The sequence below is a fragment of the Ranitomeya imitator genome, chromosome 9, assembly GCF_032444005.1.
Source record: "Ranitomeya imitator isolate aRanImi1 chromosome 9, aRanImi1.pri, whole genome shotgun sequence".
Taxonomy (NCBI): Eukaryota; Metazoa; Chordata; class Amphibia; order Anura; family Dendrobatidae; genus Ranitomeya; species Ranitomeya imitator.
The window spans coordinates 113,846-130,311 of NC_091290.1; the positions used below are offsets into that span (position 1 = coordinate 113,846).

The window sequence follows — 16,466 nt, forward strand, 5'->3', positions numbered from 1 at the left end:
ACTTAATTTTAAGGTACCTTAAGTACTATTAAAAACATATTCAATCAGAAGTAGATGCTGAGGTTTCCCCAGAAAAGTCACACTTGCAGAGCAAATAGCAAGAATTACACACCATTTTTGCATGTGTTAGGCAAATTGCTTTATGACATTTGAGACATTCATAATTTGAAAGCCTTCTGGTTCCGCTTTCCGTTTGGCAGGTGGTGCATCTCCTTCTTTTGTGAGGTGGTGCAGATGGTGACTTTTCACCATCATCTTCTTGGCGGAACCTTTTGAGCTGAACTTGAAGGCGAGAGGGGATACCGATTGTTTTCACGCTTCTCCTGCGTAGCTCTCCAAGTACTAGTTCTTTTCCAATATAATATGATCCAACTTCTTCATCCTCACCACTGTCACCATCTTGCTCTGTTTCAGAATCCAGGACACATTCTTCCACCTCATCATGAGAATCAATCTCACTTTCCTCTCCTAAATCCTCATTCAGTGTGAGGTCTCTATCATCTAACAGCATGTTTGTTACTTCCTCAACATCAAGTTGTTTGGATAAATTGTACATTTTCCTCTCCATTTCAGCAGATAATCTGAAGCAAGAGAAGGAATATGTTAGGGAACTACTGTATATGCCTGAGCAGCACACTTTCTTTTATAAAATCTCCCTTACTTCTATGAAATAGCCTCACATTTTGTGCTATACATTCATAAAACAAGCTAAATAAACTATTGTGATGAATAAAAACATAAAATACCAACCTTACTGAATGTGACGTATTCACATACAATGAGCCTGAGAGATCTGTGCAGCTATATCCTCTCCCCTGAAGCTCTGAAATCCAACTGTGATATCAGGTTTCACAGACCTTCAAGAGACAGGAGACTACCTGGAGGGAGGGGGTTTCCTCACAATCTGGTGAGGAAGGAGAAATGAAAGTAAAAGAGAAGCGCCTGTCAGATCAGTTGTATGTGACGGAGGGTTAAGCTGCAGAACAATAACATAGAGACATCCCTGTATCAGAAGCCAATTGACCGTCCAACATACCTTAAATGGGACAGTTTCCATCCAAAACACATAAAAAACTCTCCAGTCTTCTTTTGGTGCAAAAAATCACTTTATTCACATGACAGCTAAAAGTCCAAGGTCGGGCAACGACGGAGCCGAAGCTCAAGTGAGCAGGGGGGAGCGGAGACGACGGCCGTTTCGCGCTGTGCTTGCGCTTCTACGAGTCAGTGCATGTGAGAGCAAGACAGCGGAAATATAGTACCGGCCATGGTACCACCCCCCACCGCTACCTCCCTCCCACAAACCTAAAAAACACTCATTAAAAAGCACAACTTTAAAATAATGTGGCGTGTCTAACGTTCTCACATTAAGGTATACACAAAATCTACAGAATGACAGAACATGAGTTAGTGCATAAATACAAAAAACGTTATTCAATATCTACATTTTCGTGTTCATCACATATCAATGTGAAAAACGCTCAAAGATTCTACTGAAACTAGTACCAATTCCACTACTTCAAAGAAATATAGGCAAATCCACCCTATCATTAAAACCCAGGGGCCCCATCGCATCACAGCGCATGATCCACCTAGCTTCAACTCTGAGAAGTAAATTGTCCAGATCGCCCCCTCCAGCTGGTAGGGACACCCTCTCAAGCCCTGCAAAGGTGAGACAATCTGCTTTACCCCCATGCTTTTCTCTCACATGAGAGATCAGACGCGGCACCCCTTTACCTGTAACGATCGATCTGCAATGTTCCCGGAACCGCATGAACAGAGGTCGTATGGTTTTCCCAATGTAGTAATACTTACATGGACAAAGAATCACGTATACTACGTGATCCGTCCTACAAGTGATAAAATCTTCTACTACATGCGTAATTCCCCCCATTCTAATCACCCGGTCTACTATTCGTTGGTTGCAGAATGAGCAATGACCGCACTTAAAAATACCGTGCGGTGCGGTTTTGGTTAGCCAACTCTGATTGGGTTTAGTCAAGCGGTTTCTCACCAATTTGTCCCTCAATCTTACACTTCTCTTGTTTGCTATAAGGGGACCTCTAGCGACCACAGCCGCCAACTCTTTATCTTGACCCAAAATATGCCAATTTCTTTTTATGGCTAACCTAATCTGGCGGTCCATATTGCTATACGCAAAACAAAAGGTGAACCTTTTTTCTTTCCTAAATGATTGTACCGGCGATGCAACCCTATTTTCCATACTCCTTTCCCTCAATACTTTCTCTTGCGCTGACAGTAACAAATTTTCCGGGTATCCCCTCTCTCTAAATCTTTGTACCATTTCCTCTGATTGTCGTGTGAACCCTTTATCTGTGTTGTTGACTCGGCTTACTCGTAAAAACTGGCTACGCGTTCATGCGGTTCCGGGAACATTGCAGATCGATCGTTACAGGTAAAGGGGTGCCGCGTCTGATCTCTCATGTGAGAGAAAAGCATGGGGGTAAAGCAGATTGTCTCACCTTTGCAGGGCTTGAGAGGGTGTCCCTAACAGCTGGAGGGGGCGATCTGGACAATTTACTTCTCAGAGTTGAAGCTAGGTGGATCATGCGCTGTGATGCGATGGGGCCCCTGGGTTTTAATGATAGGGTGGATTTGTCTATATTTCTTTGAAGTAGTGGAATTGGTACTAGTTTCAGTAGAATCTTTGAGCGTTTTTCACATTGATATGTGATGAACACGAAAATGTAGATATTGAATAACGTTTTTTGTATTTATGCACTAACTCATGTTCTGTCATTCTGTAGATTTTGTGTATACCTTAATGTGAGAACGTTAGACACGCCACATTATTTTAAAGTTGTGCTTTTTAATGAGTGTTTTTTAGGTTTGTGGGAGGGAGGTAGCGGTGGGGGGTGGTACCATGGCCGGTACTATATTTCCGCTGTCTTGCTCTCACATGCACTGACCCGTAGAAGCGCAAGCACAGCGCGAAACGGCCGTCGTCTCCGCTCCCCCCTGCTCACTTGAGCTTCGGCTCCGTCGTTGCCCGACCTTGGACTTTTAGATGTCATGTGAATAAAGTGATTTTTTGCACCAAAAGAAGACTGGTGAGTGCCCTCGTTTTTCCTTCTCTTTGATGTGGACTATGCAGTTGGATTTGTTTTTTTCTGTCGAGGAGCACCCGAAGTGTGTGATGTGGCAGCATTGGTTAACCCATGAAGCACTGAAGTGTTAATATATCACTTGGTTGGAGTCCTCGTTTTAAAGGCAGTGCCGCCCTATCTACTTTTTACAGATAGACATAAAAAACTCTATTGTCTACAGCCAAGCCATCAGATACAATCGCATATGTTCCACCCCATGGATAGGGATGAACACCTTGATCGCCTCAGAAAGACCTTTTTGAATCAGGGCTACCATCCAAGAACAATTGAAAATCAGATCACAAGAGCCACCAGAATATCAAGGAATCACCTGGTACATTACAAAGCTAAAGAAAATAACCGGGTGCCTCTAGTGGTTACCTACAATCCAAATCTGGAGGTGCTAAGGGGAGCTGCACGGAAATTACAGCCTTTACTACAAAAAGATGCCCGCTTACAATCCTCCAGACCCCCCACTACTGTGTTTTCGGTAGCCCCCAAATCTAAGAAGCATTGTCAGAAGCTCCCTGTCCTCTCCAACAGCTGCAGGAACCTTTCCTTGCAACCAGAAAAATGTAAAACCTGTCCATTTATAATGATCACGGACAAGATAACGATCACAACTCACATCAGGACTACAAGATCCCAGATACTTTCTGCTGCGTCACTTCTAATGTGGTATACCTAATTATATGTACTAAATGTCCAACTGGGGGTCTGTATGTGGGGGAGACAGGGCAGAAACTGAGAACAAGGATGAACTCTCACCGCATCACAATAAGAGAAAAAAGAATGGATCTACCTGTGGCAATACATTTCTGTCTCCCCGATCATAACATTATGGACATGAAATTACTTGTGCTAAAGGGGAATTTCAAATCCCAGAGAGACAGAAGAGTCTGGGAATATAAGCTGATGACGACCTTTGACACTCTAAATGCAGGAATGAATGTGTCACATGGATTTATGTCTTTTTACATCAACTAAGGAACTTGCCCCTCAGACCATGAAGGGTCATCACAACAGAGACCCTAATCACAGGACAATAAAACATTCCTTATCTAAGAATTGGCCCAATATTTATGGACGTAACTGTTTATCACCCATGGTAATTCTGTTTCATGTCACCTGGCTTATCCATGTTTTTTTCCTTTTTTTTTTTTTCTATACTATGTTGTGCATAAATATGTGATTCTTCAGAATTTGTTTTAGTCTTTGCCTGATGAAGAGAAGTATGTAGTCTCGAAAGCTGCAATTTATTACCATCTTTTCAGTTGGCCATTAAAATGTATCAACCACTGAGGACTCTCAATTCTAAATATTTTTCTATCTACTGGCTAACACGGTACCAAGATATATTTCTTTCATGTACTTCAGGTAATGGGCCCCGGAGAGAAAGTCAAGCTGGTACTAGGAAAGTTCCAGATCTGAAGCAGAAATGTTTTGCCTCCATCTACAGTACAGACCAAAGGTTTGGACACACCTTCTCATTTAAAGATTTTTCTATATTTTCATGACTCTGAAAATTGTACATTCACACTGAAGGCATCAAAACTATGAATTAACACATGTGGAATTATATACTTAACAAAAAAGTGTGAAACAACTGAAAATATGTCTTATATTCTAGGTTCTTCAAAGTAGCCACCTTTTGCTTTGATGACTGCTTTGCACACTCTTGGCATTCTCTTGATGAGCTTCAAGAGGTAGTCACTGGGAATGGTCTTCCAACAATCTTGAAGGAGTTCCCAGAGATGCTTAGCACTTGTTGGCCCTTTTGCCTTCACTCTGCGGTCAAGCTCACCCCAAACCATCTCGATTGGGTTCAGGTCTGGTGACTGTGGAGGCCAGGTCATCTGGCGTAGCACCCCATCACTCTCCTTCTTGGTCAAATAGCCCTTACACAGCCTGGAGGTGTGTTTGGGGTCATTGTCCTGTTGAAAAATAAATGATGGTCCAACTAAACGCAAACCGGATGGAATAGCATGCCGCTGCAAGATGCTGTGGTAGCCATGCTGGTTCAGTATGCCTTCAATTTTGAATAAATCCCCAACAGTGTCACCAGCAAAGCCCCCCCCCCACACACATCACACCTCCTCCTCCATGCTTCACGGTGGGAACCAGGCATGGAGAGTCCATCCGTTCACCTTTTCTGTGTCGCACAAAGACACAGTGGTTGGAACCAAAGATCTCAAATTTGGACTCGTCAGACCAAAACACAGATTTCCACTGGTCTAATGTCCATTCCTTGTGTTCTTTAGCCCAAACAAGTCTCTTCTGCTTGTTGCCTGTCCTTAGCAGTGGTTTCCTAGCGGCTATTTTACCATGAAGGGCTGCTGCACAAAGTCTCCTCTTAACAGTTGTTGTAGAGATGTGTCTGCTGCTAGAACTCTGTGTGGCATTGACCTGGTCTCTAATCTGAGCTGCTGTTAACCTGCGATTTCTGAGGCTGGTGACTCGGATAAACTTATCCTCAGAAGCAGAGGTGACTCTTGGTCTTCCTTTCCTGGGGCGGTCCTCATGTGAGCCAGTTTCTTTTGTAGAGCTTGATGGTTTTTGTCTCTGCACTTGGGGACACTTTCAAAGTTTGCCCAATTTTTCGGACTGACTGACCTTCATTTCTTAAAGTAATGATGGCCACTCATTTTTCTTTACTTAGCTGCTTTTTTCTTGCCATAATACAAATTCTAACTGTCTATTCAGTAGGACTATCAGCTGTGTGTCCACCAGACTTCTGCATAACACAACTGATGGTCCCAACCCCATTTATAAGGCGAGAAATCCCACTTATTAAACCTGACAGGGCACACCTGTGAAGTGAAAACCATTCCCGGTGACTACCTCTGGAAGCTCTTAAAGAGAATGCCAAGAGTGTGCAAAGCAGTCATCAAAGCAAAAGGTGGCTACTTTGAAGAACCTAGAATATAAGACATATTTTCAGTTGTTTCACACTTTTTTGTTAAGTATATAATTCCACGTGTTAATTCATAGTTTTGATGCCTTCAGTGTGAATGTACAATTTTCATAGTCATGAAAATACAGAAAAATTTTGAAATGAGAAGGTGTGTCCAAACCTTTGGTCTGTACTGTACATTCACCCAATACGGAGCACAGGTCCCACTTGTGCATTTCTACGACTCACCCAGATGCTCCATGTCCCATGTCTCCATCTTCAGGGCTCCAGAACTTCGATGTTTCACCTCACACCTGAATGTCCTTCTCCGATCCTTCAGTGCTGGGGTGTAACTCATGGAGCTGGTGGCATGGAACAGACCAGATTGGTCACGGAGGACATCAGTGGTGACCGAGGGCAGGATGCGGCCGTCGTCTGTGTGCCAGGTAGCCTCTATGTGACGCGGATAAAATGAATGGATCTTACAGGACAGCTTCATGGTGCCCCCCACATGGACCGTCTCCTCGGTCTGCTTTATGGCGTCCAGCACAGGAACAGCTGAGGGAACAGGACACATCAGACACAACATCACCGACATTTCCTGGGATCAGCGATGTGACCAGTCAATGAGTTTATAGACTGCGGGAGAAAACCAGGAGGCCTGGGGGGATTGTGACCCCTGGATTAGTGATGTTTAAGTCCCTGCACAGCCCGCAAACATGGAGAAGTTTTTCCTGAGCTTCTTGTTAAACAATTGATGGGTGTGTGGTGATTTTTACTTACAGCGGACACTAAATACCACACATTGATATTTCTAATCTACCGATGTGAATCTCTATATCTGTCTTGTACTTTATCTTTCTAATTTGTCCTAAAAAAAAGTGTCACCTGCCGGAAATGTTTATGACATTAAAGAGAACCTGTCACCATGAAAGTGCCATCAAATCTGTAGGCCCATGTAATAGATTGGGGGTGAGGGGGTAGATTTGCGGATGGTCTAGTGGGCGGTCCGGTAAGTGACTGGCAGTTTCCTTTTTAGAAGTGTGCTCACAGAGAGAGCTGTCAATCACTGACAGGACCGCCCACTGGACCAAGGATCTCAGAAGGATCAGAGGTTAAATGATGAAAACACAAGTTATGCTGAATCTTTTCTCACATAACTACAGATCAAACCTTTTTTGTCATGGTCTCATAGAGGAGACAAGTTGGCAATGACTGTGGACACCCTTCTCCTTCTGACCACCAGTGAGGACCGGCTACCTGGGCTCTCTGCCTTCTACATCCTGAAAGAGGAGCATTGATGGTAATATCATATGGAAATAAGGTTAATGGAGGGTGCCGGTGCTGTGAGAGTGAGGGGTCCTTGTCTTTCTCCTTTATATTCTCCCATCCCTCAGCTGAACTTGAGGGACATGTGTCTTTTTTCTACCATACTGTGTGACAGTATAGCCCTCAGATGTGTGTGGCCCTTAGATTGTTAAAAGGCTTTAGTGCGTGTGGCCCTGTGGTTGGTGGTGAAGATTGTCAGCTCCATTGGTGCAATCACTCATCTTATATCTATTGTCTGACTGTCCAATCCTAATGTCCGTTATGGTGGTGTATGGGGTCCCATAATGCCCGGACCCCCAGTGCTCTCACCTGTAACCTCCATGACCATTGCTTGTTCTGCCCTCTTCTCGGTGGCTGGGTGATAGGCTCTACAGATGTACTTGACGCCATTATCTTTCTGGACACTTGGTCTCATCATTAAGGCACTTAGGTTACAGTAGGACTTGTCCTCAAGCTCATGCTCGGTTATTTCGTGGTTTCGGCAGGTGTTTTTCTCATCAGTAGAATTCCAGGTTACGATTTCTGTCTCTCGACCTCCCTGATCCACCTTCAGCCATGTTACCTGCAAAGTCCTGGGTTTAAACCCCATAATTGGACAAGTCAGGGTGGTCTGCTCCTCGTGGGTCACATACGCTGGGCGGACAATCTTTAGTAAAGTCGGAGCAACTACAAGAGGAAAAAAGGAGAATTTTCTGATGAAACCATTAAAGCTGAAGTACAGATTAAACTCTCTCCAGGGGTTCGGACTTGGGAAAGTTATCAGTGACTGAGGACACATTCCACGGGATTCTGCCAGTGTGGAAATCACCTCCGCAGATTTCCTGGTCGAGATGCAGCAGGTTCATCACACTTCACAGTTTGCAATGGAAAAGATCATGGATACAGGAACTGAAAACAGTGAATTCACTATGTGGGAATATAGCACCCGGGGCTTCAGAGACAATGATCAGGGCGCCCAGGGACGTCAGAGACAATGATCAGGGATCCTGGGGGCATCAGAGATAATGATTAGGGCGCCCAGGGGCATCAGAGACAATGATCAGGGATCCCGGGGACGTCAGGGACAATGATAAGGGATCCCGGGGATGTCAGAGACAATGATCAGGGCTATCGAGGGCATCAGAGACAATGATCAGCGATCCCGGGAATGTCAGAGACAATGATCAGGGATATCGAGGGCATCAGAGACAATGATCAGCGATCCCGGGAATGTCAGAGACAATGATCAGGGATCCCAGGAATGTCAGAGACAATGATCAGGGATATCGAGGGCATCAGAGACAATGATCAGGGATCCCGGGAATGTCAGAGACAATGATCAGGGATATCGAGGGCATCAGAGACAATGATCAGGGATCCCGGGGACGTCAGAGACAATGATTAGGGAGCCCAGGGGCATCAGAGACAATGATCAGGGATCCCGGGGATGTCAGAGACAATGATAAGGGATCCCGGGGATGTCAGAGACAATGATCAGGGATATCGAGGGCATCAGAGGCAATGATCAGCGATCCCGGGAATGTCAGAGACAATGATCAGGGATCCCAGGAATGTCAGAGACAATGATCAGGGATATCGAGGGGCGTCAGCTGAGGCCTTAAGAGATGCAACCCTGAACAATATGGGGAGACCAATGAAAACTTTATCTATAATCATCATAGAAAAGTCTTGAGGGGCCCAAGATGCCCCTGAAACAATATATGAAGGAGATGCACCGCATGTGCCCAGAAATATGCCACCACAAATGACACTCACTGGTGTGTATCCTGAAAGAAAATGGAAGTCTGCAGAAGTAATGAAAATATAATCGGAGGAGGAACCCATCATCAGAGAGAGACCCCATGTAACTCTGGCAGGTGATCTTACCTCCGGTGACCCGCAAGGTCCTGCTGATGCAGGCAGCTTCTGTCAGAGCCGGGTGTGACACATGGACGGACAGTTCTGCTCCGTTGTCCTCAGCATAGCTGGGAGTGATGTGAGCAGAACATTGACAGCTGTAAGTGGAAAGTCTCTGCCAGCGAATGAAGCGAAGCAGCCCGGGTCTACTGGGGACCAGCACGGCCGCCATGTCCAGGTGTAGGGGCCCCTGTGTTTGACTGACGGCCCCATTCAGCAGACTCTGTTGCTCTACGTCTATATTCACACTACTACCCCCAGCATCCTCATCCCTCATGGCTCGGGCTGAGGGAGCGGGAGCTCTGGATCTCCAGGTGTGGATGGTCTTCATCTCCTCTCCTCGTCTCCTCAGACGTACAGAGATCTCCAGGTCGTTAGGCTTGAAGTTCTGAACATAAAACGTCAGTGTGGTCCTGGTCATGTCAGTCAGCAAATCGCTGCCGGTGATCTCAGAAAGAACGGGAGGATCTACAGGAAGGAGACACAACCGAAATCAGGAGGTATGACAACTAGGGAGCACATCCTGACTGGGAATCCTGCCCGATAATCCATCCCAGCATAACCAGTGATAATCCATCCCAGTATAACCAGTGATAAACCATCCCAGTATAACCAGTGCCCACATCCTGACTGGGAAACCTGCCCGATAATCCATCCCAGTATAACCAGTGATAATCCATCCCAGTATAACCAGTGCCCACATCCTGAATGGGAAACCTGCCCGATAATCCATCCCAGTATAACCAGTGATAATCCATCCCAGTATAACCAGTGATAAACCATCCCAGTATAACCAGTGCCCACATCCTGACTGGGAAACCTGTCCGATAATCCATCCCAGTATAACCAGTGATAATCCATCCCAGTATAACCAGTGCCAACATCCTGAATGGGAAACCTGCCCGATAATCCATCCCAGCATAACCAGTGATAATCCATCCCAGCATAACCAGTGATAATCCATCCCAGTATAACCAGTGATAAACCATCCCAGTATAACCAGTGCCCACATCCTGACTGGGAAACCTGCCCGATAATCCATCCCAGTATAACCAGTGATAATCCATCCCAGTATAACCAGTGCCCACATCCTGAATGGGAAACCTGCCCGATAATCCATCCCAGCATAACCAGTGATAATCCATCCCAGTATAACCAGTGCCCACATCCTGAATGGGAAACCTGCCCGATAATCCATCCCAGTATAACCAGTGATAATCCATCCCAGTATAACCAGGGACCACTTCCTTATTGACTGGCAAACCTACCCGATAATCCTCCCCAGTATAACCAGCCTTTACAGGATGCCAGGAAGGCCATAAACTGGAAAGTCACCAGAAACTGACAGGAGGAAGAAGCAGAGACAAACAACACACACGATCACCATTGCTCACATGACCACCACTGCTGATACCACCACCACTGCTGACACCACCACCACTGCTGATACCACCACTGCTGACACCACCACCACTGCTGATACCACCACCACTGCTGATACCACCACTGCTGACACCACCACCACTGCTGACACGGACACCACTGCTGATACCACCACCACTGCTGACACCACCACCACTGCTGACACCACCACCACTGCTGATACCACCACCACTGCTGACACCACCACCACTGCTGATACCACCACCACTGCTGACACCACCACCACTGCTGATACCACCACCACTGCTGACACCACCACCACTGCTGACACCACCACCACTGCTGATACCACCACCACTGCTGACACCACCACCACTGCTGATAAGAACACCACTGCTGATACCACCACCACTGCTGACAACACCACCACTGCTGATACCACCACTGCTGATAAGAACACCACTGCTGATACCACCACCACTGCTGATAAGAACACCACTGCTGATACCACCACCACTGCTGATAAGAACACCACTGCTGATACCACCACCACTGCTGATAAGAACACCACTGCTGATACCACCACCACTGCTGATAAGAACACCACTGCTGATACCACCACCACTGCTGATACCACCACTGCTGACACCACCACTGCTGATACGAACACCACTGCTGATACCACCACCACTGCTGATACGAACAACACTGCTGATACGAATACCACTGCTGATACCACCACCACTGCTGACACCACCACCACTGCTGATACGAACAACACTGCTGATACCACCACCACTGCTGATAAGAACACCACTGCTGATACCACCACCACTGCTGATAAGAACACCACTGCTGATACCACCACCACTGCTGATAAGAACACCACTGCTGATACCACCACCACTGCTGATAAGAACACCACTGCTGATACCACCACCACTGCTGATACCACCACTGCTGACACCACCACTGCTGATACGAACACCACTGCTGATACCACCACCACTGCTGATACGAACAACACTGCTGATACGAATACCACTGCTGATACCACCACCACTGCTGACACCACCACCACTGCTGATACGAACAACACTGCTGATACCACCACTGATATGAACACCACTGCTGATACCACCACCACTGCTGACAACACCACCACTGATACGAACACCACTGCTGATACCACCACCACTGCTGACACCACCACCACTGATACGAACACCACTGCTGAAACCACCACGACTGCTGATACCACCACCACTGCTGACGCGACCACCACTGCTGACATCACCACCACTGCTGACATCACCACCACTGCTGACACGACCATACACACGCCTCACTGATCTCCGGCCTCACCTTTCTTCACCACTTGATGGTAAAGGAGACCACCAAATAATAGAAGAGTCATGGCGACTACGGTTCCAATCACGGCAGCGACTACTGTCCCCGTGTTATCTTCTCTCTCTGTAATCACAAGGAACAATATTCATCCATGGTCGAAGTATCCACCATCATGGAGGATCAGGAGCCTGTACATGGCGTGGAGTGTTAGGGGTGCCTGCACCAGCCACTGTCTGTTTCACTAATGAGGGTCCAGGCTAGAACTAGTGGGGTATACAATCTGTATATGTCAGACATAGAGGTGTGCGATGCTCCATCAGCACAATATGGCGGTACCATGAGGTCATCCACTGCACATTCTGAAGCTTCATATTAACCCTCTGCTGTCCTTCCTATATATGACCTATTACCCTCCTGTTGACATCTGGGCAGCCATTTTGAAACTACTTGAACTGCTGGGGCACTATTAATGTCCTCAGTCCTCACTCTCTTCTTGGAACAGTATTTATTTCACGTTCTGCACCAGTAGAAGCGCAGAATGTTATCATGAAAGAGCTCTCTATGACGGTCTGCTCCTCGTCATGGGTGGGGGGCGGCATCTGCTGGTTCATTTCATGTGGTCACTTGTAAATATGAAGTAAACCTGACATGGCACCCATTGTACACTAGCGCCTCCCGGAGTAAGAAGATGGAGCAGCGTGCTGCGATGGACAGGTGTCTGGTTCTCACTTTTGGACTCCCTACTCTTCCTTCCTGCTTTCTCTAGCTGAAATCAATCCTCACTGTATTGTATCAGAGACTTCAGTTCTAAAAACAGAAAATTACTCAATTTATTGGAATAAATACATGATTCTGGGGCACATGGCCGCCTTCCATCTGCATCTACATGTGGATATATACCTCCTTTGCTTTTTCAATTTCTTGGGGTCCTGCTGAATAGTCCCCTGATGAGCCACCAAATGAACAACGTGAGTTGCAGTTAATAACTAACGAAGCACTGGGACTGACTGTTGGTGTAGTGCGCCCATAGCCCATACTTCTAGTGTGCCCATAGCCCTTACCTCTAGTGCGCCCATAGCCCGTACCTCTAGTGCACCTATAACCCGTACTTCTAGTGCACCCATAGCCCATACTTCTAGTGCACCCATAGCCTGTACCTCTAGAGCACCCATAGCCCATACCTCTAGTGCACCCATAGCCCGTACTTCTAGAGCGCCCATAGCCCATACCTCTAGTGCACCCATAGTCCATACCTCTAGTGCGCCCATAGCCCATACCTCTAGTGCGTCCTTAGCCCGTACCTCTAGTGCGCCCATAGCCCATACCTCTAGTGCGTCCTTAGCCCGTACTTCTAGTGCGCCCATGGCCTATACTTCTAGTTCTCCCATAGCCCGTACCTCTAGTGCACCCATAGCCCGTACCTCTAGTGCACCCATAGCCCGTACCTCTAGTGCACCCATAGCCCGTAACTCTAGTGCGCCCATAGCCCGTAACTCTAGTGCGCCCATAGTCTATACTTCTAGTGCGCCCATAGCCTGCACCTTTAGTGCGCCCATAGTCCATACCTCTAGTGCGCCCATAGCCCATACCTCTAGTGCGCCCTTAGCCCGTACTTCTAGTGCACCCATGGCCTATATTTCTAGTTCTCCCATAGCCCGTACCTATAGTGCACCCATAGCCCGTGCCTCTAGTGCACCCATAACCCGTACTTCTAGTGCGCCCATAGCCCGTACCTCTAGTGCGCCCATAGCCAGTAATTCTAGTGCGCCCATAGCCCATACTTCTAGTGCGCCCATAGCCCATACTTCTAGTGCGCCCATAGCCCATACCTCCAGTGCGCCCATGGCCCATACCTCTAGGGCGCCCATAGCCCATACTTCTAGTGCACCCATGGCCTATACTTCTAGTTCTCCCATAGCCCATACTTCTAGTGCGCCAATAGCCCATACGTCTAGTGCACCCATAACCCGTACTTCTAGCGCGCCCATAGCCCGTACCTCTAGTGCACCCATAGCCCATACCTCTAGTGCGCCAATAGCCCATACGTCTAGTGCGCACATAGCCCATACGTCTAGTGCGCCCATAGCCCGTGCCTCTAGTGCACCCATAGCCCATACTCCTAGTGCACCCATAGCCCGTACCTCTAGTGTGCCCACAGCCAGTAATTCTAGTGCGCCCATACTTCTAGTGCGCCCATAGCCCATACTTCTAGTGCGCCCATGGCCCATACCTCTAGTACACCCATAACCCGTACTTCTAGAGCACCCATAGCCCGTACCTCTAGTGCGCCCATAGCCCGTACATCCAGTGCGCCCATAGCCCATACGTCTAGTGCACCCATAGCCCGTACCTCTACTGCGCCCATAGCCAATACGTCTAGTACGCCCATAGCCCGTACCTCTAGTGCGCCCATAGCTTATACTTTTAGGTGCCCATAGCCTGCACCTTTAGTGCATCCATAGTTCATACCTTTAGTGCGTTTACAGCCCATACATCTAATGCGCCCTTAACTCGTACTTCTAGTGCACCCATGGCCTATACTTATACAGTTAGGGCCAGAAATATTTGGACAGTGATACAATTTTCGCGAGTTGGGCTCTGCATGCCACCACATTGGATTTGAAATGAAACCTCTACAACAGAATTCAAGTGCAGATTGTAACGTTTAATTTGAAGGGTTGAACAAAAATATCTGATAGAAAATGTAGGAATTGTACACATTTCTTTACAAACACTCCACATTTTAGGAGGTCAAAAGTAATTGGACAAATAAACATAACCCAAACAAAATATTTTTATTTTCAATATTTTGTTGCAAATCCTTTGGAGGCAATCACTGCCTTAAGTCTGGAACCCATGGACATCACCAAACGCTGGGTTTCCTCCTTCTTAATGCTTTGCCAGGCCTTTACAGCCGCAGCCTTCAGGTCTTGCTTGTTTGTGGGTCTTTCCGTCTTAAGTCTGGATTTGAGCAAGTGAAATGCATGCTCAATTGGGTTTAAATCTGGAGATTGACTTGGCCATTCCAGAATGTTCCACTTTTTGGCACTCATGAACTCCTGGGTAGCTTTGGCTGTATGCTTGGGGTCATTGTCCATCTGTACTATGAAGCGCCGTCCAATCAACTTTGCAGCATTTGGCTGAATCTGGGCTGAAAGTATATCCCGGTACACTTCAGAATTCATCCGGCTACTCTTGTCTGCTCTTATGTCATCAATAAACACAAGTGACCCAGTGCCATTGAAAGCCATGCATGCCCATGCCATCACGTTGCCTCCACCATGTTTTACAGAGGATGTGGTGTGCCTTGGATCATGTGCCGTTCCCTTTCTTCTCCAAACTTTTTTCTTCCCATCATTCTGGTACAGGTTGATCTTTGTCTCATCTGTCCATAGAATACTTTTCCAGAACTGAGCTGGCTTCTTGAGGTGTTTTTCTGCAAATTTAACTCTGGCCTGTCTATTTTTTGTATTGATGAATGGTTTGCATCTAGATGTGAACCCTTTGTATTTACTGTCATGGAGTCTTCTCTTTACTGTTGACTTAGAGACAGATACACCTACTTCACTGAGAGTGTTCTGGACTTCAGTTGATGTTGTGAACGGGTTCTTCTTCACCAAATTAAGTATGCGGTGACCATCCACCACTGTTGTCATCCGTGGACGCCCAGGCCTTTTTGAGTTCCCAAGCTCACCAGTCAATTCCTTTTTTCTCAGAATGTACCCAACTGTTGATTTTGCTACTCCAAGCATGTCTGCTATCTCTCTGATGGATTTTTTCTTTTTTTTCAGCCTCAGGATGTTCTGCTTCACCTCAATTGAGAGTTCCTTTGACCGCATGTTGTCTGCTCACAGCAACAGCTTCCAAATGCAAAACCACACACCTGGAATCCACCCCTGACCTTTTAACTACTTCATTGATTACAGGTTAACGAGGGAGACGCCTTCAGAGTTAATTGCAGCCCTTAGAGTCCATTGTCCAATTACTTTTGGTCCCTTGAAAAAGAGGACGCTATGCATTACAGAGCTATGATTCCTAAACCCTTTCTCCGATTTGGATGTGGAAACTATCATATTGCAGCTGGGAGTGTGCACTTTCAGCCCATATTATATATATAATTGTATTTCTGAACATGTTTTTGTAAACAGCTAAAATAACAAAACTTGTGTCACTGTCCAAATATTTCTGGCCCTAACTGTAGTTCTCCCATAGCCCGTACTTCTAGTGCACCCATAGCCCGTATCTCTAGTGCACCCATAACTCGTACTTCTAGAGCACCCATAGCCCGTATCTCTAGTGCACCCATAACCCGTACTTAGTAACATAGTAACATAGTAACATAGTTAGTAAGGCCGAAAAAAGACATTTGTCCATCCAGTTCAGCCTATATTCCATCATAATAAATACCCAGATCTACGTCCTTCTACAGAACCTAATAATTGTATGATACAATATTGTTCTGCTCCAGGAAGACATCCAGGCCTCTCTTGAACCCCTCGACTGAGTTCGCC

The 16,466-nt window shown here is 46.6% G+C and overlaps 1 protein-coding gene across 2 annotated transcripts in view; it reads right to left on the minus strand.

Annotated features, from left to right (window-relative positions):
• Window positions 1-16,466, minus strand: part of NCR3LG1 (natural killer cell cytotoxicity receptor 3 ligand 1) — a 127,642-nt gene that overhangs the window by 33,566 nt on the left and 77,610 nt on the right. For both annotated transcript variants that reach the window (XM_069739742.1, XM_069739743.1), the window contains 4 exons: window positions 11,971-12,078; window positions 9,193-9,690; window positions 7,636-7,992; window positions 6,247-6,555 (listed from right to left, as the gene is read on the minus strand). In XM_069739742.1, coding sequence (XP_069595843.1) covers window positions 6,247-6,555; window positions 7,636-7,992; window positions 9,193-9,690; window positions 11,971-12,078 — 1,272 coding nt within the window. The remainder of the gene's footprint in view (window positions 1-6,246; window positions 6,556-7,635; window positions 7,993-9,192; window positions 9,691-11,970; window positions 12,079-16,466) is intronic.